This window comes from Mustela nigripes, chromosome 4, assembly GCF_022355385.1.
Source record: "Mustela nigripes isolate SB6536 chromosome 4, MUSNIG.SB6536, whole genome shotgun sequence".
In the NCBI taxonomy this organism is placed as follows: domain Eukaryota; kingdom Metazoa; phylum Chordata; class Mammalia; order Carnivora; family Mustelidae; genus Mustela; species Mustela nigripes.
In genome coordinates, this window is record NC_081560.1 from 48,948,064 (window position 1) to 48,974,789 (window position 26,726).

General features: G+C 39.0%; 1 protein-coding gene across 4 annotated transcripts in view; it reads left to right on the plus strand.

The window, feature by feature from the left end:
• SKAP2 (src kinase associated phosphoprotein 2) overlaps positions 1–26,726 on the plus strand; it is a 170,715-nt gene that overhangs the window by 104,060 nt on the left and 39,929 nt on the right. For all 4 annotated transcript variants that reach the window (XM_059396693.1, XM_059396691.1, XM_059396690.1 and 1 more), the window contains exons 7-9: positions 11,164–11,288; positions 12,170–12,233; positions 12,581–12,718. In XM_059396693.1, the coding sequence (XP_059252676.1) occupies positions 11,164–11,288; positions 12,170–12,233; positions 12,581–12,718 (327 nt within the window). The remainder of the gene's footprint in view (positions 1–11,163; positions 11,289–12,169; positions 12,234–12,580; positions 12,719–26,726) is intronic.

The following is a 26,726-nucleotide window of genomic DNA, read 5'->3' on the forward strand; positions in this document are numbered from 1 at the left end:
ACACAAAAAGTAACTCAAAATGAATTAAAGACTTGAAAGTAAGACCTGAAACCATAAATCTCCTTGGAGAAAACATAGGCTGTAAGCCCCTTGACTTTGGTCCTGGTGATAATTTTCTGAATCTGACATCAAAAACAAAAGTAAATAAGTGGAAAATGTCATTAAAAAGCTTCTGCACAGCAAAAGAACCATCAGCAAAAGGAAAGCCAACCTACTGAATGGGAAAAATATTCGCAAATAATCTATTTGATAAAATGTAGAAAGAACTCTTATAACTCAATAACAACAACAACAAAAACCCAGTTAAAAAATGGGTGGAGGGTGACACCTGGGTGGCTCAGTGGGTTAAAGTCTCTTCTTTCGGCTCAGGTCATGATCCCAAAGTCCTGGGATCAAGCCCCACATCGGGCTTTCTGCTCAGCAGGAGTCTGCTTCCTCCTCTCTCTGCCTACTTGGAATCTCCGTCTGTCAAATAAATTAAAATCTTAAAAAAAAAATGGGTGGAAGATCTGAATAGAAATTTTCCAAAGAAGACACACAGATGGCCAACAGATACCTGAAAAGATGTACAGCATCACTCATCAGGGAAATGCAAATCAAAACTATAATGAGTATCACCTCACAGCTGTTAGAATGGCTGTCAGAAAGCAAGAAATAATAAGTGTTGGTGAGGATATGGAGGAAAGGAAACACTTGTGCACTGTTAATGGGAATGAAAATTAGTGCAGCCACTATGGAAAACAGTATGGAAGTTCCTCAAAAAACTAAAAATAGAATTACCCTATGATCCCGCAATCCCGCTTTTGGGTATTTATCTGAAAAACAAAAAACAAAACGAAAAACACGAAGTCGAAGAGATAGACACCTCGTGTTCACTGCAGCATTATTTACAATAGCTAAGAAACACCTGTGTCCACTGGTAGGTAAATGGATAAAGAAGCTGTTTATATATATATGGTTTCACTCATGAGGAATGTAAGAATAGAGCAGAGGATTGTAGGGGAAAGGAGGGGAAAACAGAAACAGAATGAGAAGAAATCAGGGAGACAAACAATGAGAGGACTCTTTTTTTTTTTTTTAATGGGTGAACTGAATTTTTTTTAAAGATTTTATTTGACATTGTTTATTATTTATTTATTTGACAGAGAGAGATCACAAGTAGGCTGAGAGGCAGGCAGAGAGAGAGGAGGAAGCAGGCTCCCTGCTGGGCAGAGAGCCTGATGCGGGACTCTATCCCAGGACCCTGAGATTGTGACCCGAGCTGAAGGCAGCGTCGTAATCCACTGTGCCACCCAGGTGCCCCCAATGAAAGACTCTTAACTATGGGAAAGAAACTGATGGTTGCTGGAGGGGATGGGAGGGGTGAGGGGTGGGGTGACTGGGTGATGGGCATTAGGGAGATGTGATGAGCACTGGGTGTTATATGCAACTGATGGATTACTGAATTCTACATCTGAAACTGATGTTATATATGTTGGCTAGTTAAATTGAAATTAAGAAAAAACAGGCTAGCATGGATGTCTGTCCAAAAAAAAAACCCAAAACTGTGACATATCTATGACATATATATATGACAAGTCAGGTTGGCTTGCAATAAAACAGCACACTGTTTGATTTAAAAGTATATCTATAGATCAGAGATATGTGTAGATTGAAAATAGACATATTTCAGGTCAAACTGTGTACTGCTGTGTATATACATAAATCTATAGATGATAGGTTTTCTTTGAACACCTATGTGTGGGGTATCCTTAATGCAGAGTGGTGTAATACATTGGCTTGGAGGAGTGGGCACAGGGGACTCATGAAATGGGATGATAGGCAGGAGCCAGCTGGCTGGGGCAGTAGATGAATGAAGGCTTGGGAGCCGGGAAGGGAGGCGTCAGGTTGTTCCATGCCCCAGGCAGAAGTTTGGCCTTTCCTGTGAGGCACAGTGAACATTTGCGATCGTGGAAGGTGAGGAGGTGGCATGACCGACTCCGACTGCATGTCGGAAAGATCATGTGGAGGGGTGCCTGGGTGCCTTAGTCAGTTGGGCATCTGCCTTTGGCTGAGGTTATGGTCCCGGCAAGCCCCGGGGCATGAGGCTCCCTGCTAGGCTGGGAACCTGCTTTCCCCTCTCCCTCGGCCGCTCCCCCTCGTGCGCTTTCTCTCTTTCTGTCAAATAAATCTTAAAAAAAAAAGTCATGTTGACAGTTGTGAGGAGAAGGTGAGACTGGAAGCAAGATGTGTGCCGAAGCTGAGAGCCCAGGGAGATTGCTCAGCGTGGGTCGCGTGTGATGGAGCTGCAGGTTCTCGCATACACTTTTATCCCCTGTCATTTGCGTGAATAGCAGGAGTGCTGTCTATTCTCTAACGATCTTGGGAGGCTCCAAGAGGATCATATGTGTAGGATAGTATGGCCCTCTGTATAATGTTTATCCTAACAATAGCCATATGCTATGTTAGTCTAATAGGCCATATCATAATGATCTGATTTTCAGTTGTAGAAGAAAACAGTAGGTATAGCCAAAACCAAACCAAACCAAACCAAAACAAAACACCAAAAAACAGGGCTTTAAATTCCCATTCTACAACATGCCTGTAATTTATTTATTCTCCATTTACTCCTACCTCATACTGCCTTGTTTTTTTAACCAAGTTTATACCTGTGGTTGAAAATATGTACAAATACCACTTGATTTTTATGCTTGCAGTATGCTTTTATTTTTAAGGGGGAAAAAAAAGGTTTTGGAAATACCTAAAATTTCCTGCTACCAGATCATATAAACCACACTGTTAATTCTAACTAAAATGTTTCCCTTTGGACTCATAAATATTGCCTGTGTTTATTACTCAGAGCCAATTGGGGCTCTCAAGTAACAAATATATATATAGCATATAGTATTTTTCACTTAAAATAGTAATAATTTGATATTTCCTCATGGTATAACTCAAAACACCAGAAGTATATTTCAAGTGGCTGAATTAGCATTGGCATCTGTATTTCTGGGAGCTGTACAAACAAGGAAAAATGTTCATATATCTTTACCTGAGGGCCTAAAGCAAGTTATTAATCAGTTTGATGAAGTTTAATGGAAAGGTTTAGTATTAAGGGGCATATTTTCCTTTTTCCTACTAATAAGCATGACTACTTATGGAAATAGCAAGAGTTATTCGCTAAGGAGAAAGGCCATCTTAAATATAAGAAGCAGATGTTACCAAAAGTTTCTTTCTTTTTTTTTTTTTTGTAAGATTTTATTTATTCATTTGAGAGGAAGAGTAAGCCAAGTGAGCAAGGAAGAGAGTACAAGTGGCAAGGGAGAGGGAGAAGCAGATGCCCACTGAGCAGGGAGCCCTATGTGGGGCTGAATCCTAGGACCCTGGGATCATGACCTGATCCCAAGGCAGACACTTAACTGAATGAGCCACCTAGGCTCCCCTGAAGCATATTTTCTGAGTGAAAAAGAGGAAAAGCAAGCATGTTTGCAAGAAAAATAGGACTTATTGGAAAAATAGGTGGCAGTGGGTTAGAGGGAGAGAACGTAGGGGCAGTTGATGAAGAGAAAGGAAGAAACCAAGAATGATGCTCAGTTTTCTGGGTTGGAGCTTTCAGTTAATGGAGGTGCCATTGATTGATAAGGAGATTGATAATGAGTAAGATCACAAGTGTTGTGGGAGAGGGGATAAGATGATCTCCATTGTGGGACTGTTATATTTATTGTGCCCATATGATGTTAAAGAAGTGAAACGTGTGTAGTGACCAAATGAAGATTTGGATATAAAATCCTGAAGCTGAACTAAAAAGAAGGAATTATGAATCATAAGATACTCGTAGAAATTTAATTCTTAGATTGGGCAAGGTTGCTCAGAGAAAATTGTGAAGCAGGAAGAGAGGAAGATTTAGAATATGATGCATCATGGCTGTTTAAGAGATAGACAAAGGTAGAGGAGCCCAAAAAGCAAGCTGAGAAAGTTGGACCCAAGTTGCAGGAGGAAAGCAAAATAATGTTCATCTCTACCAAGATTTCATAAATTGCATGTTCTAGAACAGTGGGTTTTCAAACATTAGTGTGTATCAGAATCACCTAGGATACTTGCCCAAACTTTGTTTCCCGGACCCACCCTGAAAGAGTTCCATAAGCAAGTACAAAGTAGTAGCCATTTCTGGTATTTTTAATTGGCATGTATGATCAAATGTAGTTGGTGATTCTTGAAATATACTTGGAGAAACATCTTTCTAGGAGGCAGTGTGAAATGGTTGCAAAAAAACAAAGGCTTTGTAATCACTTATGTGAGGGTCCTGGATTTTATAGTCTACTGGTTATGTGACTGAGCAAATTCGTTGTTTTAAACTTTGTTTTTCCATCAGTGCTGGGATTGTAATAAATACCTTCTTTTTCTTAGAATTATTTCATGGTATGTATGAGATAAGTTATTAAATTTCTGGGCCTACAGAAGGAGCTCAGGAAATGTGAGTTGTCTTTGGGTACTTAAAAAACCTAGAACACCATTTACTATAGCATCAAGAACCATAAGATACCTGGGAATAAAATTAACCAAAGAGGTAAAGGATCTGTACTTGAGGAACTACAGAACACTTACGAAAGAAATTGAAGAAGATGCAAAAAGATGGGAGACCATTCCATGCTCATGGATCAGAAGAATAAACATTAAGATGTCTATACTGCCTAGAGCAATCTATACTTTCAATGCCATCCCAATCAAAATTACACCGGGATTTTTCAAAGGGCTGGAACAAACAATCCTAAAATTTGTATGGAACCAGAAGAGACCCCAAATTGCTAAGGAAATGTTGAGAAAGAAAAACAAAACTGGGGGCATCACGTTGCCTGATTTCAAGCTTTACTATAAAGCTGTGATCACCAAGACAGCGTGGTTTTGGCACAAAAACAGACACATAGACCAGTGGAACAGAGTAGAGAGCCAAGATACAGACTCTCTATGGTCAAATAATCTTCGACAAAGCAGGAGAAAATATACATTACAAAAAAGACAGTCTTTTCAATTAATGGTGCTGGGGAAATTGGTCAGCTATGTGTAGAAGAATGAGACTTGGCCATTCTCTTACATCATACACAAAGATAAAAACTCAAAGGATTTCTTTGAGTTGGATAAAGGACCGCAACATAAGGCAGGAGTCTATCAAAATCCTAGAGGAGAACATAGGCAGTAACCTCTTCAACATCGGCCACAGCAACTTCTTTCAAGAAATGTCTCCAAAGGCGAAGGAAACAAAAGCGAAAATGAACTTTTGGGACTTCATCAAGATCAAAAGCTTCTGCACAGCAAAGGAAACGTTTAGTAAACAAAACAAAGAGGCAACCCATGGAATGGGAGAAGATATTTGCAAATGACATAACAGACGAAGGGCTGATATCCAAGATCCATAAAGAACTCCTCAAACTCAACACACAAAAACCAGATAATCACATCAAAAAATGGGCAGAAGACATGAACAGACACTTCTCCAAAGAAGACATACAAATGGCTAACAGACACATGAAAAAATGTTCATCATCATTAGCCATCAGAGAGATTCAAATCAAAACCACTTGAGATACCACCTTACACTAGTTAGAATGGCCAGAATTAGCAAGACAGTAAACAAGTGTTGGAGAGGATGTGGAGAAAAGGGAACCCTCTTACACTGTTGGTGGGGATGCAAGTTGGTGCAGCCACTTTGGAAAACAATGTGGAGATTCCATAAGAAATTAAAAATAGAGCTACCCTATGACCCTGCAATTGTACTACTGTGTATTTATCCCAAAGATACAGATGGAGTGAAAAGAAGGGTCTCCTGTACCCCAATGTTCATAGGAGCAATGGCCACAGTCACCAAACTGTGGAAAGAACCAAGACGCCCTTCATCGGACGAATGGATAAAGAAGGCATGGTCCATATACACTATGGAGTATTATGCTTCCATCAGAAAGGATGAATACCCAACTTTTGTATCAGCGTGGACGGGACTGGAGGAGATTATACTGAGTGAAATAAGTCAAGCAGAGAGACTCAAGTATCATATGGTTTCACTTACTTGTGGAGCATTAGGAATAAAATGGAGGACATGGGGAGATGGAGAGGAGAAGTGAATTGGGGGAAATCAGATGGGGAGACAAACTATGAGAGACTGTGGACTCCAAGAAACAAACTGAGGGTTTCGGAGGGAAGAGGTGGGTGGTTGGGTGAGCCTGGTGGTGGGTATTAAGGAGGGCACGTATTGCATAGAGAATTGGGTGTGGTGCATAAACAATGAATTTTGGAACACTGAAAAGAAATAAAATAAAATAAAATGGAAAAAACCCCCCACAAACCTAAAACACAGCTGTTAACCTAAAAGGCAGTGAACGAATTTTATTTTGTAAGAGATTAGAGCCAGCTCCTTTTTAACCTTGAATATACTGAATTAGAATTGTGTAAAATTAATTTACTTACTTAATAGATTTTATTATCTTGTTTCTCCTGGCAGACTTCAGTTCTATAGACATTAAATTTGAACAATATGATATAGGCAAGACTAAAGTGTGAAAAAGAAGCTGAGGGAAATTTAATAGAGGGACAAACACCTTAAAATACAGAGGGTGTCAATGTGTTATAACATAAAAGCTAAATACTTGAATTAATACTATTAAATCATCAAGAAAATGTTATGTTTAAGAGAATTGTTTGAGAAGTCAGGGAAGTATATCTTTCAGAAAGATTTCTATTATAATGACTAACATTTTACAGATGTTTGGCACTTAAAGGAATAAGCTTCTAGTTGGGAAGTTCCCTTAAATGCAATACTTATTAGTCTTTTGCAGTTTGGGATAAATCAACTTACATGACTTTATTTCCCATTTGATTAGCATGTTACTATTTTTTTTTTAAACAGTCTGTCTCAAGCCAACAAGTATCCTTGAAACTATCCCAGAAGGCACTATGGAATTAACTTATATATAAATTATTATGGATTGTCATACAATGCTATGGTTTTCTCCTTTTTATCTCTCTGGAGGAGATGCTAATGTGAAGAGAGAAGAGTTAATCAAAACTGTCTCTATGTCCATTTCATGTCTTGAACTTTCTATCCCACATTGGCTAATAAGAAAAAAGGTTACTTGGGGCACCTGGGTGGCTCAGTGGGTTAAAGCCTCTGCCTTCAGCTCAGGTCATGATCCCAGGGTCCTGGGACCAAGTCCTGCATCCGGCTCTCTGCTCAGCAGGGACCGTGCTTCCTCCTCTCTCTCTCTCTCTGCCTGCCTCTCTGCCTACTTGTGATCTCTGTCTGTCAAATAAATCTTTAAAAAAAAAAAAAAAGAAAAGAAAAAAGGCTACTTAATGGTCATGCATTTGCAAAAGCTATATAGCAAAAGCTATTGCAAAAGAAAGAGTTATGAATTTCCTTCCATTCTCTTCAACCTTTCTGGTCTCATACTTGTACCCTCACTTGGATGCATATATGGTTATTTATTCCCAAATATTCAACTATCAGTTGAATAGGTCTAGGTATTGGTTTCTTTTTATTATTAGTTTTACTTGGTTAGAAAATACCACTTTCTATTTTGTAGACCTAAGTCTTTCTTTGGCTGAATGAAGTTTTCTTCTCTTAAATCTTTGATTATTGGCTCTGTGTTTTTTTTGTCACTCGTCTGGAATACCCATTTCTCTTATGTTTTATTTTATTTTTTACTTTTTTAAAAGATTATTTATTTATTTATTTGTCAGACAGAGATCACAAGTAGGCAAAGAGGCAGGCAGAGAGAGAGGAAGGGAAGCAGGCTCCCTGCCGTGCAGAGAGCCTGATGTGGTGCTCGATCCCAGGACCCTGAGATCATGACCTGAGCCGAAGGCAGAGGCTTTAACCCACTGAGCCACCCAGGCGCCCCGCTTATGTTTTATTTTTGTCAGTCTTCCATATCCATCATATTCCTCTTTTCTCTTCCCCTTTATTCTTTTTATTCCCCCTACCTGTTGGGGTAGAAAGTTTTAGGTATATCTGACCTGATTTTTCAACAATGTTCAATATTTTCAACTTCTTATTACTTGAATAAATCATTTGTTTTGCTGCTGCATTTTCATTTCCTTAAACAGCATTTCCCCCTTATTTGCCAACTCCATTCCAGTATCTGTCTCAGCCATCTCCCCTTTTATTTTATATTACATTGTTTTATCTTTCATCTCTTTTAGATTTTTTTTTTACATTATAAAGGATGCAGAACAATTGTTTATATCTGTTTCTCTTACTTTGCTCTTGCTTTTTACATCTTGAATACTAAGTTTTTGTATCACATAGTATTTTTATGGCACCTCTGTTCCTTTGTTTGCTTTGCCTCTTTGACTTATGTTTGGATGTTAATATCCTTGTCTCTGTAATTGGGGCACTTACCTCTAGATTGGATTCATGGCCTCTCTCTGGTTCATCTGACTAGAGGCTGCTCATGTTCTCCTCTTAGAGTCTAACAGAAGATCTGGTACATGGCCCTACAGTACTTTCTGGGGTATCGTCTAAAGTGGTTCTGCTAGCCTAAGGCGAGGTCACCTCATTTGGCGGCCTAGTTGTCTGATTTCTATGTGATCTAGCACAAGAAAGTTTCCTGCTCCCTGCAATTCTTCCAAACTCATAGTGCCGACTTTACATCTCTAGGTATAAACCACTCCTTATGCATTTCCATCCCCACTGATGTTACACTGCTAAGAATTTCAGACCCAGAGTAAAGATAGGAAGCATGGGCTTTAGATGAGTTGGACCAAATGATTAGAGCAATTGAGGCCTTGTGCAGCAAGGGAGCCTCCTTCTTTCATCTGGGCTTTGAAAATCCTTTTTTTTTTTTTTTTTTTTTTTGTGCAAGTTTAAAGAAATCTCTTAAAATTGTTGTGTGGCTTTTCTATTTGGCCTCTATTGCCATTTTTTGTAATGAAAATTAAATCTTTTGGCCGTCTAGTGGACCACTGAGTAATATTCCTGAGTAATATTCCTGGAGCACTTACATTTGATTTGTATCGTGTGTGTGTGTGTGTGTGTGTGTGTGTGTTGCAGTGGGAAGGTGGGACAGGTGTGATGACGTGTTACTAGATTTTTGTCTCACCATACCTGTAATGCTCCCTCGCCTATTTTAAATGCTCGATACAGATTTGTTCAATGAGTAGATGAATGACTTAGTCTTCTTTGAGAATTTAAGTTAAACAACAATGCTTAACCATTTATTATTTTAATACTTAACCCCGGTAATACTTTTCTAATCAGATATCTTGCGAAATATGTCCTGGAAGTACCAGTTCCATAAAATGTTCTATGAATAAAGGGTTCCATGGACAAAGCATTTTGGGAGAAATGAAACTTTCTCATAGAAGTGCAATCAATATGTAAATATATTAAGAGCTTCAAGAAGTCCTGGGTTAACAAAACCTGGTTAACTCTTTATAATTCAGGATATCCCAAACTTATTTGATCATAGAAACCTATTAATATCCCATAAAACACACTTTGGGAAATGCTGGTTTGAGTTTTGTTTTTTTCTGAACATCATAAAATACATAGTAGGCTTTTTCCATAAGTCAGATTTCTAATCTTTAGATCATGGAGAGATGTAAATTATGACTTAATATGATTAGAGTGTTCAGATTTAAATTAGGAATTTCTAACTCGGATTTTTTTTCTCATTTTGTATTTTGAAAAAAAATCTTTTTTTTTTTTTTTTCAAGATTTTATGTATCTATTTGTCAGAGAGAGAGAGAGCATACAAGCAGGGGAAGCAACAGGCAGAGGGAGAAGCAGACTCTCCACTGAGCAGGGAATTGGATGTGGATCTCGATCCCAGGATTCTGGGATCCTGACTTGAGCTGAAGGCAGATGCTTTACCAACTGAGCCACCCAGGTGTCCTTCAGTAACTTTTTAAAATTGTATGTTACTTCAGCCATTAAATTAGTGTATTTAAGAAAAGGAGATAAATGTTTTATTGGTTCATAGAGTTGAAAGAACCTTCCACCCATGATAGGAAGCATTTCTAGATTTTCCCTGAGCTCAATAAAAGAGATAGTTGCCCTTTCTCACGATCCTGAAATTGCAGGTTAACCTAGAAGGAAACCTATAGTGGTGCAGCTTTTCTATCAAAATGGAATAACTGGAAGAAGTTGTAAAGCTGACTAATTTTATCTCACTTTCAGAGTATTAAGTCCTTTGCTGTAGTCCTCCTTTGTCTTTAAAATAATATCGGGCAAAAGCTCAACTTGTCTTTTTTCTTTTGCCTCCTCATCCTGTGGGATTCAGACATGGTTTTGTCGCTTACCCATTTGCTGACGGGTTAAGAAACCGACTTTTCTTTGGTTTTGTTTCAGCCACGAATGCTTCCTGTCTTGCTTTTCCTCCTTTCTCCGGCCAAATACTTTGTTTTCCCCTCATAGCTTTTACACCTAGTAGTTTTGTTTGACTCTGCTTTTTAAATTTACAGTTCAGATTGTACCAACGTAGGAGATATTTTTTAAAAGAAGTGCTGTGTTTTAGAGACCTTTTGGAGGTGGGTATTGGAAGGTGGTAATGAGAAGCGATGGTGGTAGAAAAGCCCAGTGAGTTTTCGGTTCCATGTTTTCCTTCTGGCTTATCACTCTGAGACAGTCAAGAATTTGGAGTGGGGGGACGCCTGGGTGGCTCAGTTGGTTGGACGACTGCCTTCGGCTCAGGTCATGATTCCGGAGTCCCGGGATCGAGTCCCGCATCAGGCTCCCAGCTCCATGGGGAGTCTGCTTTGCTCTCTGACCTTCTCCTCGCTCATGCTCTCTCTCACTGTCTCTCTCTCAAATAAATAAATAAAATCTTTAAAAAAAAAAAAAGAATTTGGAGTGGGTTTGTCCAGCAAGTTCTGAGTTCCAGTTCTTAGATTTTCCCTACAACAAAGTGTCATATTTTCATGCTTCCTTCTGAATAAGGCTTTCTGTGGACCTCTTCCTCTTGCTCCCTAAGATATCCTTTGTGAACCCAACCATCCCAGTACTTCTGTAATTTTAGAATTAGAAGTGATATCTAGAAATATTATTTGAACATTAAATACTATGAAAACAATATGACCAAAAAAATACCCTTTCCCAGAATTGACAGAGAAAATCTAAATAAAAGATAATCAACTGAGCAGTCATATTCACTGCAGTAAATGAAATTCTAACTTTCATTTTATCTTCCACAGACAAGCAACAGAAAGGTGAATTTTCAATAGATGGTTACAATGTCAGAATGAATAACACTCTTCGGAAGGATGGGAAGAAAGATTGCTGTTTTGAAATCTCTGCCCCTGATAAACGTATCTATCAGGTTGGAGTTTTTGTGTTGTTTGGAAATTAAGTTGATAAAACGTTTTGATGATTTCATTTATAAAGACATTAACGTCTTGTTAAAACAGATTTCCCTGACATGTTAATATTAATAAAAGATACTGATTTTATACAATGAACATTCATACAAGAAGAAATAGATTTTTTTTAAAAAAATTTCAGATTAGTTCAAGGGATATCTTCTCTCGAAAGAGAACAACGAATATATAATTTATCAACTACTTCACATGTTGCATTTTTTATCTATTTGAATAGCACTGCGTGATTTCTTAAAAGAATTACATTGCAGAAAGAGTAAAATTATCAAAAGAAAAATATCAGCGTGTTAATGCATATTGTATTGCTTAGGGTTGTGGGAGCAAATGAAGGTAAAAGCACATATCAGCTCTGTGATTCAGGAGCTCTCAGCCAGCATCAATATGGAATGTATGTTTAATAAGTTTTAAATATCTAAGATTGCAGTTGAAAGCCAGTTAATTAAGTTGTCAAGTAGTGTGTTGGAATCTGACAAGAACATTTTTAAGAAAACTGTACCCGGCAGTCTAAAGAAATTCATGGGTGTCTTCTAATTGTCAAGGGCAAATTTTGTTCATCAGTTCTGTCTTTGACATTGATGAAGAGAAGCAGCTTTTTTTTCCTGCACAGCTGCCAGCTGCTGATCAGAGTTTCAAATCCATCATCCTCTGCTTCAATTACGTAAATTTGTCAAAATTAACTGTACATTATAAGAAGCATCCTTGCAAGAAAAGTAGTACCAGACATGAAAAGAATTACTAATGGCCGTAAAGAAGTGATAAGAATGCGACATACCTTTCATTTCCATGTGGTGATTTTTCTTATTATTGTTTATTTTTTTATTAGTTCACAGCAGCTTCTCCCAAAGATGCCGAAGAATGGGTACAGCAGCTGAATTTTGTATTACAAGGTAAGAGCAATCAGTGGAACTAGTCACTGCAGTCTTTAAATATTGAATAACTGAGTGAATTTGGATTTTCATATATGGAACGTTAATGACTCCTTTGAGAATGACCAAGTACCATGCTAGTCCTGATACAGACTGTTTACTTCAGATTTATTAAAGTGTTTTTTTTTCTATAAGTACCAACTGGAAACTTTGCAATTCACATATTTATGTAATAATCAGTTTTGGAAAATGCTTCAAGTTAAGAATATAGCCTGTGTCTCTGTTGGGCTGCAGCAGTTTAGAAAATAGGGTTTTGAAAACCTCTTTTGCATCCTTAAAAAATTTGCCTCATGCAACCTATTTTTCAGACATGGGATCTGATGTTATTCCTGAAGACGATGATGAAAGAGGAGAATTATATGATGATGTTGACCATCCCTTACCAACCAGCAGCCCACCAGCAAGCAGCCAACCCATTGATGATGAAATTTACGAAGAACTCCCAGGTATCTATCATCTGGTGATTCATTTAAGGATTTTTAGGGCTTCCCCCCAACCCCGCAATGTCATATGTCATCAAGTTGACAACTTGAATGGAAATGGTGAGCTGTTAAAAACACGGACAAAGAAAATCCTCAAAAACCTATTTTATGAAAAGGGTTCTGCTTGAGGTATTTCAAGCGAGTGGATGTACACTTATGAAAAGTGAGTGGAATGTTAAAATGGAGCAGATACAGTCCTAATCTCATGGGACTTTTGGCTCATTAGCATTGTTTATGCTACATAATTTTTTAATTAAAAAATTGACTTGCCTTACAGTTTTTTCCACCAACTCACACATCATCTTTTATTTATATATCTTGGAATTTCTATTAACCAGAAATTCTGTGCACTCCCCATATGTCAGCAACTTCTGCCTCATATATTCCTTTTTGCTGTGGTGTATTGCATTGTCTTGGAGGAATATTGTTGCACCATAAACAAAGGCCTTTTGAGGCTTGAAGTTTTCTCACTTGATATTTTATCATCAGTGCGAACAAGTTTTCTTATTCTACATTTTCTGCAATTGTTTAGCGTTAATATGCCTTAGTATCTGTTCTGTAGCATAAAATTAATTGTCTATTAGCTATTTGATTTGTATTTTTGAGGGTTAAGCTAAAACAGAATAGGTATCACGGACTTAGGATACCTAGAATATGAACACATTCAGGGAATCATTGCATTACTAATACGGTAGGTTGAAATGAGCTTTTTTCTGTCTATTAAAAAAATCAATAGAGAAGAAAAAGGGATTAAGAGCAATGTGAGATTTAACCAACATCTCATGCAGAGAAGTTATTTTTCTCTGAATAGAATGACTTTTTTAAAGGATTTTATTTATTTATTTGAGAGAAAGAGAGCATGAGCAGAGTAAGGGGCAGAGGGAGAAGACTCCCGGCTGAGCAGGGAACCTGACTGTGGGGCTTGATCCTGGGACTGATGGGATTATACCCGAGCCATGGGCAGACACTTACCTGACTGAGCCACCCAGGCGCCCTGAATAGAATGATTGGACAACGTAGTATAAACCTTTAAAACTGATTTAAAAAATACTCAGAATGTTCCAAATTAACATACAGATACGATACAATTTTCAATGAAGTCAGTAGAGATAGTAATAAAAAGCACAAGGATTTTGGAGTCAAAAAATTTAAATTCTGGCTGTCCCATGTACCAGCGCAATGACCTTAAAAGTTTTCTTTTCTTTGGCCTATCATTCTTTATCTTCGTCTATAAAATTCTTCTTTTTTTCCATCACTAAAATGGGGATAATATCATGATGGAGGGAATAAGCTCTCAGCACAGTGCTTGAATCATGACAAGCCCACGAAAATTCTCACATCACCGTTATTGTTTTCATTATTGTATCTGGTAAATTCTTGCAAGGGCATATATGAAAGTATAAGAATGGTTTTCCAATCAATAAGAATTAATGAATGTAATGGTATTATAAATTCAGGCACTACAGAAACTACTGAAATATGCATCTACATATTGTTTTTCACTACCCTCGAAGATGATTAGTGTAAAAGCATAATTTTGTGGGGAATAGTAATCTGTACCTTTGTGTTATTTTAAAGGAGCTGTATGTTTATAGCTCCTTCCTTTCTGATTGGTCCTAGGGAAATGGCATCTGCCATAGCATTAGTTATCTTCGAGTCGGGAAGAATATTTTCTGACTGCTTGGTTTTAGTTACACCCTATGGTTAGCCCATTTATTTTAGTTTTAAAAATGTTCAGAAGAGCTTGTGAGAATGTATAGTGAGGTAAAATGGAAGAAAGTAGGACCTTTGAACATATTACTCTCATACATCTTTTATTCCTTTAAAACCCTGCAGCGGATGGGTTATATTACAGTTGTTGGACTGACTGTTCTTTAAGTTCTGTGTTTCTTCAGCTTGACCATCCCCCCACCCTCCAAAAAACTATTGGTGAGGAATAAAGACCGAATATTCATAGTCCTCTTCCAAACAAAGGTCCAAGGAAGACCTCCTTTAAGTAGCTTAAAATCTTAAAAATATGATACATCTTTTATTTCCCTCACCACAGATGTTCTACTTCATCCCTTTTTTTTTTTTTTTTTTTGGCCTGAGGCCACATAATTGTTGGAAATAACTGGTTACTCTTTAAGTGGTCTTACTTCTTGCTGAGGTTCTGGAAGAAATCTAAGCTGCTCTGGGATTCCTTGCCCCTGCCTGGGATCCCAGTTGCCGTACAAAGTGATTGAGCTTTGATAGAGCCTGCTCCCATGCCCCTGGGAAGGAGGCTGGGGTAGGCAGCTGTGGAATGTCTCCTTCTTTCTTCCCTAGTGTCCGTGAGAGCCGCTTCAACACCTGCACAGTTCAAGTCTGTCGAGGCTGAGCCAGTCACTACAGAGGGGATTTTTCTTTCTTTCTCTCTCTCTCTCTTTTTTTTTTTTTTTAAAGACTTTATTTATTTATTTGACAGATATCACAAGTAGGCAGAGAGGCAGGCAGAGAGAGAGGAGGAAGCAGGCTCCCTGCTGAGCAGAGAGCCCGATGCAGGGCTCGATCTCAAGACCCTGAGATCACGACATGAGCTGAAGGCAGAGGTTTAACCCACTGAGCCACCCAGGCACCCCCGGAGGGGATTTTTCTTAGTGGAAGTCCTCAAGTTGTCTCTCAGACAAATACTGTTGAGGTTTTGTTTAACAAAATATCCCAAACTAGGAAGTCACTTTTCTTTCTTTAGAGAAGGATCTCTCATTCAGGGTAAGCATGGAGGGAGCTGCTTCCACTTCCCTGAGAGACAAATATAGCTTTGAGAGGAGGGGGAGGAAAGTGAAAGAGCAGAGAACACATTCAGAAACTGTTGGTATTTTTCCAGTTCTTTGTAAAGAGCTACATATCTCTGAGGTCTGACTGGTGAAATTCCAAGAATGAATTAATACTACGACAATTTTCTGTCCATTCTATATAGTCGAAAACCAAACCTCTTCGTTGGAAGATGAAGCATACAAATGTGTTTGAAGGAAAATCTAAGTATTCAATGTGTTACTTTAAGTCACAGAGTTCTTTTTCTGAGAAACTAAAGCTCTTATTCTAATAAATAAGTATTTTTGAATGTAAATAAACCTTCAGTGTTGAAGTCTCAGTAATAAGAAGGGAACATTGTTTAAAAAATCATATTATGAAATATCCCTGGAAACATGTTGAATTCTCTGGGAGTGTGAATGTTTTCCTTGTGATTGTTTTTCAGGGAGGGTCTTCAAACTTGATAACGGTCGTTTCTCTTTAATTTCTTGTTCATTAATTTTTAAGTAGCTTCGCCAAAGAATAAGAGTATGTTTGTAAGACTTCTCTGTGCGTAGGGGATTTATGCATATGTGCAGAAGAGAGGAAAGCGTGCCATTTCTGGGGAAAGGCGTCTGGCTTTTCTTCAGATACACTAACGCTTTGACATCTTTAATGTCTTGGCGCCTCTTTGCCTGGCCCACTCAGGTTTGCTCTCACAGTGACATTACTGTGGCATATTTGTGTTGGCATGACTTGTATGTTGATCAAAGTGTGTCATACAGTTTTGTAACAGTCCTGAGTTCATTTGGCTTCACCCAAATTTCCAAAGTTGGTGCTCGTTTTTTCACTAGAAATATGGAAGAACAGTTTTGTATGATTTTTGAATCTTTTAAAAAAAAGATATTTATTTATTTATTTGACAGACAGAAATCACAAGTAGGCAGAGAGGCAGGCAGAGAGAGGGGGAGGCAGGCTACCTGCGGAGCAGAGAGCCCGATGTGGGGCTTGATCCCAGGACCTTAGGATTATGACCTGAGCCAAAGGCAGAGGCTTTAACCCACTGAGCCACCCAGGTGCCCAGGTGCCCCTGATTTTTGAATCTTAAAAGAGGACAGCAGTTCTTGGGGAATGGCTGCAGAAATCAGCCTAGCATGCTCTTCTGGTGACCGTGTCACTTGATTTCTCCCCCCCCACTTTAAAGTCAGGAAATTGTGCAGCAACAACAATAAGCCTTTTTAAAGAGATAGACTGAATAGAATCAGCCTCGTAACAAGAGTAGTAGTAACTGCCCGTTAGCCTCTTAAATCTCCAGCTTTCAGGGGAATTGCATCTGAAACTCTTCTGCCAAGTAGACTGGAAGACAGGGCAACATGAAACAGGAGGACAAATTTCTAATTCCATTAACCTATTTTTTAAGTGTTAATTCATTTTTTTCCCCCCATGATGACAGACTGAATTATTCTGAGCCAGAAACAAAGGATATTTTTATCCTTTGGTCATTCAAATATATTTTAAATGAATTCATTCAAAGTGTCTGTGTCAGAAATGGAATGTAAAGTAAAATGCAGCTGTAAATTTCTTTTTCGATGAAAACTACTATTACATGTAAAAAAGAACAGCATTCCATTCCTTAAATTTGAAGCAGTCTCCAGCAAGTGGACACGAATGCTGACTTAATCAGAGAGTGATCGCAACCCCCCTCAAAATACATTTTAGCTTTTTTCCCTACTGAATCATCATCATTTGTATTACCGGGTTACTATCAAGATTACAGGGGCCTCCGCAGTGTCTTTGTTAATATCAGTGGTTGGTCCTGGTTTCACGAAAGAATTTTTCTCATACCTTCTTTGGAATGTAGTGGAAAGATGCCAGTTGACTTTCACAGAACCACATACATTCAGCATTTAACATTGTTTGTTCAGGTAGCCTGCTGGCAGGCATCTTTTTTTTTTTTTTTTTTTTTAAACTCTGGTACCGAATTGTGAAGTTATTAAGTGTGGTGACCCAGTACCTTATATACAGTATTATAAACATTTTTTTCCCAAGTAGATAACTAGATTAGAGTTAAATTTGCGGTGGTTTCAGTTCTGAACTCTGCCAAGAGGGTTATCTGAAACTCTAGAAAATAAGGGAACTGTTTATAAATGAGGGTCCTGGCACACATCTAATTGTTCATATTTTTATCTTTGCTGAATATAAATGTGATTTGAATGCTGTTTATGTTGCCTGTTGCATAACATGGCATGGAGCTTTGGAATTGTGCCTGTCATGTAGCTTTTCTCTGTCATTGGCATTGCAAATGAATTCATTCCCAGAGATTGTTTGACACATATTAAGACCCAAAATACCTGTGTATGTGCGAAAAACATAGGTCTATTGGTAGAGAGATAGCCTAACCCATTTTTACAACTTGGTATAAAAGTGGGTGGTTTTCAACCATCAGAAATTTTGGCCTTCAGGCCAAATCATTTAACGATTTAGTGTTTGGAGGCATTTTTCTTTGGTCGCCACACCTGTGTGTATGTTACAAATGTTTGGTGGGTAGAGGCCAGGGTGCTGTTGAACATCGTATAGGACACAGGACAGCCCCCCCCCCCCCACAACAGAGGATTATCTGACCCCACATATCAGTAGTGGTGAGGTTGAAAAACTGTGCACAGGAATGCAATAAATAGCTTTTGGTTTATCACCTTTTTAACTGTATCTCTGGAATGATGGAAACCCATACCCATGCTCCATATGCGTTTATTTTTGTGGACAAAACAAAAGCTTTCTTATGTTGATAAAACTAGGGTTACATTCAGTGGTTCTCGATCATATGGGACAAGCTGGACTTGCCTGTCACTCTTCCCTTCAAGGGCTTGAATTTCTGTCAGTCTTAGAGGAATGAGGAAACCATGAAAGATGAGAAAGGAAAGAAGCATTTCCTCTTGTTGCATGAGCACAATCTGTGAAGGAAGAGCCTTTCTTGCTACTTGTATGTGTGTATCTTTCTTGTACAGAGGCATGGCTTCTAATATCCTGAGGTTCCTCTGCTTCGACCAAAGGGAGACCAGTGGGTGAGGGGTGTCTTCTGAAAGGGAGTCAGGGTGCCAGGGAGAACGCTGCCTCCAGCAGTGCCAGGCCCGTCTGAAATTTGACGCCTATGGGACTTCTCTCCCTTCTCCCTACTTGGGCACTCTTGATCCCTTGTGTCTCTTTATATCCTTCTATATACACCCTTTTCACATCTCCTGAGTGTGTTGTATTGGCTTTCTTGATACAGGAACACTGTCTTCCCGGGGATCGTGTCAGCGCTACTGTGATGCCTCTCAGACCGTCCTCTCCTTGCCCTCTTCCTCTCCATCTGCGGCTTCTCTTCCGGCTCCCCGGCTCCCCTGCACACACAGAATGCCTTTCTCTATACCTGTGGCCAGTTAATTTGTGGTGCTAGAGAGCAAGGACTTTGGAGGCAGACATATATTTGAATCCCAGTTCTGCCGCTTATTCGATACTTTATTTATTTTTTAATTTAATTAATTTTTTTTTTTCAGTGCTCCAAGATTCATTGTTTATGCGCCACACCCAGTGCTCCATGCAATACGTGCCCTCCACAATGCCCACCACCAGGCTCCCCCATTCCCCCATCCCCACCCCTCCAAAACCCTCAGTTTGTTTCTCAGAGTCCACAGTCTCTCGTGGTTCCTCTTTCCCTCCTATTTCCCCCAACTCCCTTCTCTCTCGGTACTTTAGCCAGAAAAAAGTGAGCACAGGGGAAGTGGCGATGGAAGGAACAAGAGCGGACAGAGACGCAGGTGAAATAGGTCTGCAGTGTTAACTACAGATTAGGTTTAAACGAGCCTTTTCTTTTAATTTAAAAAAGAAGTAAAACCAAATTTAGCTAAAAATTGAGAAGTTCAGCTGGGGCAAGAGGGAGGAGGAGGGAGTGAATGCATGCTAAATGTTCCAGAGGAGAGAAGAGAGAAATCCTGGGAAGTGCCATCTTTGTTAGGAAACGCATGTTCAATTTCCAAGTGAGTACTAAATAAGTAGGAATGCAATCGTGAAGTTCCCAAAGCAGCCGAGGGGAAATAAAAGATTTTTTTTTTTTTAAAGATTTTATTTATTTGAGAGAGAATGAGAGAGGGGTTGGGAGAGAGAGCACAAGTGCCTCAGAGGGGAGGGGCAGAGGGAGAGGGAGAAGCAGTAACTGAGTACTTGATCTTTTCACACCAAGCAATCTCGAGAGTTCTTTCAAGATCGAGCTTCTCATCACCTTTGTATCGGCCTTTTCAAGCGGAGTTGTCATCCTACAGATAGGACTCACTTCCCAAGTAAAATATAAACAGATCGAGGCCGCTTTCGTTTCTAATTCCTCCATGATTTCAGGGGATAGAATATGATAAAGTTTGTCGGAGCTTCACAAAAATGTATTTGCTTCTTTAGGTCCCAGAAAAAGAAACACACACACACACACACACACACACACACACACACACAAAAAGAAACACACACACACACACACACACACACACACACACACCCCCCCCCCCCCCAGACCCACATGAACACACGCACCCGCAGAGCCAGACTGTGTCGAGAGATCATCAAGGCTCCACTATTTTGCAGATAGGTCAGCTGGGAATATCAGCTTCCTAAGAGGACCCAGCTGCTTACTTTAAAGCAATGATTAATAAGAATGGACAAGTTCAACAAAATGTCAGTGATAAATATAAGCACTCTTCATATCTGGCCTCGGCGAGGGCTACACGTTGAATAAATGCAAGCCTTTAAGAAAGTGGGAAAAGATCCAGTCTAACTTAAAATTTTACTTTGATTTTATTTCAGATAAGACATCTTCTGTGGATTTCCCCCTCTTTATTAGAACTCCATTAGAATTTCTGCCAAGAAATAGCCACTCCTTACAGCTAGGTCTCTGTTGGCCCCTTTGTTTCTTATTACAAGAGTTGAGATGGGGCAGGCGGTTTTTCTCACAGACAAATAAGGAAATTCAGTTGCATAGTGGCATTTTGAGCTCTCTTTGGAACCAGACCCTAAACTTCTTGGCTTCTTGTCTGGGCCTCTTTCCATATTCCTGATCCTGGTGCAAGGAGGTACAGCCTCCCTCTGCTTCTCTTTAAAAGCATGACGATGCATGGGGGAGCCATTGTTTCCTTACCTGCTTACTCATTAACCTTTGGCAATTGGACTGTATTCCTTTTTTTAAAAAAATTTTTATTATTTTTTTTATTATATTCAGCTAGCCGTTGTATAGAACACCTTTAATTTTTGATGTAGCATTCAGTGTTTCCTGAGTTGGGTAGAACACCCAGTGCTCATCACATCATGTGCCCTCCTTAATGCCCGTCACCTTGTTACTGCATCCCCCTCCCCCCAAACCCTGTTTGTTTCCGGGCTCCATTGTCTCTCATGGTTCGTCTCCCTTCTCCCTGACCCCTGAGCTAAAACGGCCTCCTCAGAGAACTGGTATGGTCCCAGTCATTAGTTTCTGTCCTCAAATTCACCTCCAGAAGTTTTGTTTTGCTGGCCACCTCTTTCTTCTTGAAACTGTCTCCTCTGGCTTTTGCCATCTTGTTTTCCTGTTATATGTAATATTTATAAATAAGTATCTCCACGCCGTTTTTAGATTGCCTCATTTCCTGATGCTTGCTGATCATTTCAAATTACTTTTCTATTTATCCAACATTTCTTTAATAGTGGAGCTTTTTGCTATTTGTACTTTGTTCTCTCATTATACATTCGTTTTATAATGCATTCAGTTAATAGATTCAACAAATATTTATTGAAAGCCCATTACCTACCAGGTTCTGTTCTAGCTGTTGAGGGTTTAGGCATTAAAAAAAAAAAAAGACTGTCTCTAATAAGATAATTACCGATTGTAGTTAAGTGCTACGAAGATGAGGGGAAGATGTGAAAGGAGTAATTGTTTTATAGTCTGTGGTCGAGGAAGAGGTGACATTTAAACTGAAACTTGGATAAAACTGGTAAAAGCAAAAAGGCCAACGGAAGCACCCTCTAGACACAGGGAACAGGGGCAAAGACCCCAAGAGAACCAGAGCCAGAAAGAACCAGAAAGGAGGGCCACAGGTAGCCACTCAGAGAGAGATTAGAGTGGGATTGAAGAAGTAGGCAAAGTAAAACATCTAGACTAATATCTAAACCTTTAGAGCAAAGTAAAATGTCTTCACTGAGTAGCTAGTTCATCGAAACAATAATGGTTAACAATAATGGTTATCAATTAGTATGTGCCAGATAATTTCCTATGTATTATCTCACTTAATAAGTATAAATATTTTATGGTCTAGGTATTATTACTATCTCTATTTTATAGGTAAGGAAACTAAGTAGCGGAATTAGGACTTGCCTGTAGGCCTTCTGACTCTTAGCCAATAGCTACACTGCCTCCCCACAGAAAGGAAACCCGTCCTTAGCTATCAAGTGAGCAGTTACTGACACACAGGTACAAAAGACACCAGAAAGGGTAACATACCAATCAAATCTCCTCTTCACATCTGACCTCTCCTCTGAGCTTTGGCCTCATGTTTCAAGTGACTTTTGGCCATCATGTCAAACTTGTATCTAAGATCAAAAGCAGCATCTGCCTTACTAATACTGCTCTTCCTCCTTTCGTCTCTATTTCTGTTAACAGCATTTATAGTCATGCAGGTTTTAAAAAATAAAACTTAAAACCACCCTTCATTCCTTCCTTGATCCCCACTCCCCTGAGCCAGTCAGTTGCCCATTGCTACCGATTCTGCCTGTGAAGCATCATCCATCCATCCCCAGCTCCCCGCTCAGCCTTCAGCCATTCCTCACCTGGGTCCTTATCAGAGCTCCCCTGTGTTCTCCCCCCCGCCTTTGTGTATGTCTGTCTCACCAGCTGACCTGATGATCTGTTCTACACACTGCTAACAGGTTGATTTTCCTAAAACATAACATGGTTAGAGTAATCTCCTGCTCAGTAACCTTTATAGGTCTTCACTGCCTTGGGAATCAAGTCCAAGGTCACTGGCCAGGCCCAAGTTCCTTCCATGACGTGACTTACATTTACCTTTTCATTCCCATTCCCACTGCTCAGATCTTTAATCCAGACAGACTCGGTTCTTAACCATTCTTTACTCCTGCGCTGCGGTTCATCTCCATCCCTCACCACCTGCATAGTACTAGGTGCCCTGTCCTAATCCAGTACATTGAATTAATAAAGTAATTAAAGGGCAAAAATTTACTCAAATAGCATATGGACAAAACTTTTGGTTGATATTTTCATTTTTTCATCCACTCAGTCCACAATCAAATCTACAATATTTTCCAATATAATCTCAATTTCATTAGCCACAAGATATAGAGTAGATGCTAAGATGATGAATAAATAGCCTCTATCCTCAAATATGCTGTAATTTAATCAAAAAAGTATCTCTATGAATACTAATATAGAAACACAAAACTAACCATATATAGGTAGATCTGTCAATATATCAACCTATCTAAATCACACTCTTGAATTCCAAAGTCCAATAGTGTTACTCTACACCTTGTCCATATTTTCCCTATCCATGGCCTTGTAGAACCTTTATATTCACCCATCAGGAATAATGAAAACGCTCTTTACTGATTCTGTATATTTATTACACCATTGCATATTTTTGGCATAAATATAGTATTTTCTCTAAACTCACTTAGGTAGAACCTTTGTGGTTCTTCCATTAGAAATAAAATGCCCTTGGGGCTCCTGGGTGGCACAGTTGGTTAAACATCTGACCCTTGGTTTCTGCCCAGGTCTGATCTCAGGGTCCTGAGATCCAGCCCCATGTGGGGCTCCATGCTCAGTGGGGAGTCTGTTTGAGTTTCTCTCTCCCTCTCCTTCTGCTCCTCCCTCCCTAAAATAAATAAATAAATCTTTTTTTAAAAAAAAAAGGAAAGAAAGAAAGAAAGAAACAAAATTCCCTTGAGGATTCTATGTATTTATTGGGCACAACATAGTATTTTTAGTAAGTGTAGAATAATATAATACTTAACACAATGTAGTGTTACGGTATCGTACTAAATACAGTATTATGATGTGTCCTCTACCATTCTGGTGTTAACATTTTTATCATGAACATCTCAGCTGATGCTAGGAGACAGCATATATAAAAGAATTTAAAACCTTTTTATAGACTGATTAATTTTTCATTTAATGGGGAAAAATATTTTCAAGAAAAACTGAAATCAGAAGTTTTGCAAGTTCTATCTCCTTTTGCTACAACACATTGAATGGCTCTCCACCTCTCAAAGGACAAACCCTGTACCCCTTACTCTGGCTTCCAGAGGTTTTCCATGACTCACTGAAGCCTTACATTATAGCCCATTCCCTGCTCCACTGCACCAACTCTCCAGTTTCAACAAGCTGGCTTACCCTTCATTTTCCCTGAGACATACCTTACTTTTCTTGCCTCGCATTTTTGTGCATATACTTCTGTCTGTATGGAATGTTTTTCTTTTAGTTCTGTTTCTAATGGATTGTCCTGACTTTTCAGGCTCGGATCAAATCCCATCTCCCCATAAAGCCTCTTCTGCTCATCGCAGTGTAAAGTGACTCGTGTTTCTCTTAACCTCTGTAGCACCATACATTTGGAAAACTAACCACATACGGCTTTGTGGCATTTTTTTATGCTGTTATCCACTATTCTAGAAATCTTCTATTACTTTATTACTTCTAGAAATCTTTCTATTACTTTGCATTACTCTATTTTCTATTACTTTGCATGTCATTTATCTAGCAAACAAATCGTTGGATCTTTATATCCTTATTATATTTACAAACTCCTTGAGGGCAGGGATCAAACCTTGTATTTCGTGGCATTCCCTTAAATGATATTTCAGCAAGTTCCCTCCTCATAAGAAGTCTATAAGTAATCCCTAAACAATACTGTCTTCAGGTAGAGGGGGTTATTAGTTAAGAGAAACTATCCCCCCCCCCCACGATGATTCTTTCCCTAATAACACCAATTACTGCAAAATCCCGAAAGAATGATTATACTAACCAGTATACTATCATGTACATTGAAGTATGGCTGATCTCCCAAACCTCATTAAAATCTAACCTTACTGTTCCAGGGAGCATAGTCTCAAATAAATAAATTTGTGAAATATAATACATTGAGTGATGAAAAGCTCTCATATCATCAATCTCTTGTACCATTAAAGATAGATCATCTACTGTGAGCAACAGATACAACTTGAGTTACCATTTCCCTGTGGTAGGCTAGTCATCTCAAGCAAGACATTTCCCAGGAAATGACATTCTCCTTTGCTCCCACTCATTCATTAAAGACCACAGGTAGAGCAGGACTAAAGAGCACAGGATCGTAACCATGGTTTTTAAAAGCTGACATCTGCAAGGACAAAACACAGGGTTTAATGTAACTAGTAAGGAAATGACGAGCTTCGTGTTTAAAAATAGGCTCGGATATGGAAAAGTTGCATATGCAGCTTACAGGCTGGTGAAATCAAGGTTAAGTATCAGAGATTAGACAGATGCTTGGGGAAGGTGTTTAAAGATTATCTCTCAAGCCACTGCTTTGATTCAATGGGCGTGGAAGAGTCCTGGGAGGGTTTAGAAGAGAGGAAGGCCGCAGTCGGGATTCAGTTTGTTCACTCCTAGTACCAGCCAAGGCTTACATGAAGTCCTTTGTTTCCCTTCTCTGCTCCACACCCTTTCCTTCAATTAAGCAAGCTCCTTTTCTCAGCCTACTGTTTACGTCCTGCTCCTGATTTCACATTGCCTGTTAAGCTGTCTCATATCCCAGATAACCTCATTTCACTTCCCTGGTCAGCCTGTGTTTTCTTTTAGAAATTACCTTATATCTTAGTTCTTCCCGGAAACCTAGCTTGAATAGGCAGGTCAAGGTGAAGGTCGTTCATATCCATAACAGAATATAATCTCTCTACATGTTGCTTAAGGTGTAACCGTAAGAGACAGTAACCCCCAGACATGTAGATATGCATGTCTAGACACTTGAAAATATGTGAGTTTTGAGCCTAGTTGTTTAATTAATATTTCTTGAGAGCCCAGCATTAATTTAAAGTTATTGTGAAATAATCATTTAGAATTCTAATAAATGAACGGAGAAAGAGCAGTGAAGAAAATGAAACAAAACAAAACAGGAAAAGAGAAAAAAGCCTAACTTCTATATGAGTAATTCAGCCACTAACTATTAGTGCAACAAGTTTTTTTTTAAAAGTTTTTATTTATATTAGTTAGCATGCAGTGTAGTATTTGTTCAGGTACACAACACAGTGATACAATGACTCCATCACACCAAGTACACTTCTTTTTCCCCCTCATCAATTTCACCCGTCCCCCTGATGCACCTCCCCTCTGACAACCATCAGTTTGTTCTGTGGTTAAGGGTCTGATTGTTGGTTTGCCTCTCTTTTTTTCCCTCTATGATTGTTTTGTTTCTTAAATTCCACATCTGAATGAAATCATATGGTATTTGCCTTTCTCTAACTTATTTTGCTTAGCATGATACCCTCTAGTTCCATCCACGTCACAGGCAACAAATTATTATCAATTATCATGCAATGAAGATTTATTGGACAGCTGTTCTGTGTCAGGCACGGTGCTTGGCATTGGGGATACAGGACCCCCCAATAAAACTCAGATTTGTTAAATAGCAATATAAAATATTCTGTAAGAAATAGTTTGGGAAAAGTAATCAGAGACTGAAGAAGGACTGATAAGAAACAGTGATCACAGCCAAGTGTCTGTTGGTAGATGGTATGTATGTCTGAAAGGATCATACCCCGTGAACAAAATGTGGTTGTGAACACCACCTAAGGAGCATTCTGAAGGTGAAAGTGACATGGTCAAGGTCAGAGGGTTTGTTAAATGAACACCCTTTCAAAAAAATATTCAGGTGGGGTAACTAGGTATATATTTGGAAGAGATCAGATGATAGCATATTCATGTCGCAAGGGAAAAAGGGGAATTTGTATTCCTGAAAAGATTTAACAAAGAGCAAACAAGAAAGAGAAAGACTTTTAAAAACAACTACCAAGCCCCTTTAACATTTAAACTCCCCCCCCCCCAACAACAACAACAAAAGACTTTCCAAAGGAAGTGGTGGAAGAAACCCCATTGCTTGAGACATTAAAAACCAGATGGTCCAAAGCCCCAGAAAATACTCACGCGGGATCAATCCTTCACTGGGTGAAAGCAGAGGGACCAGTGCAA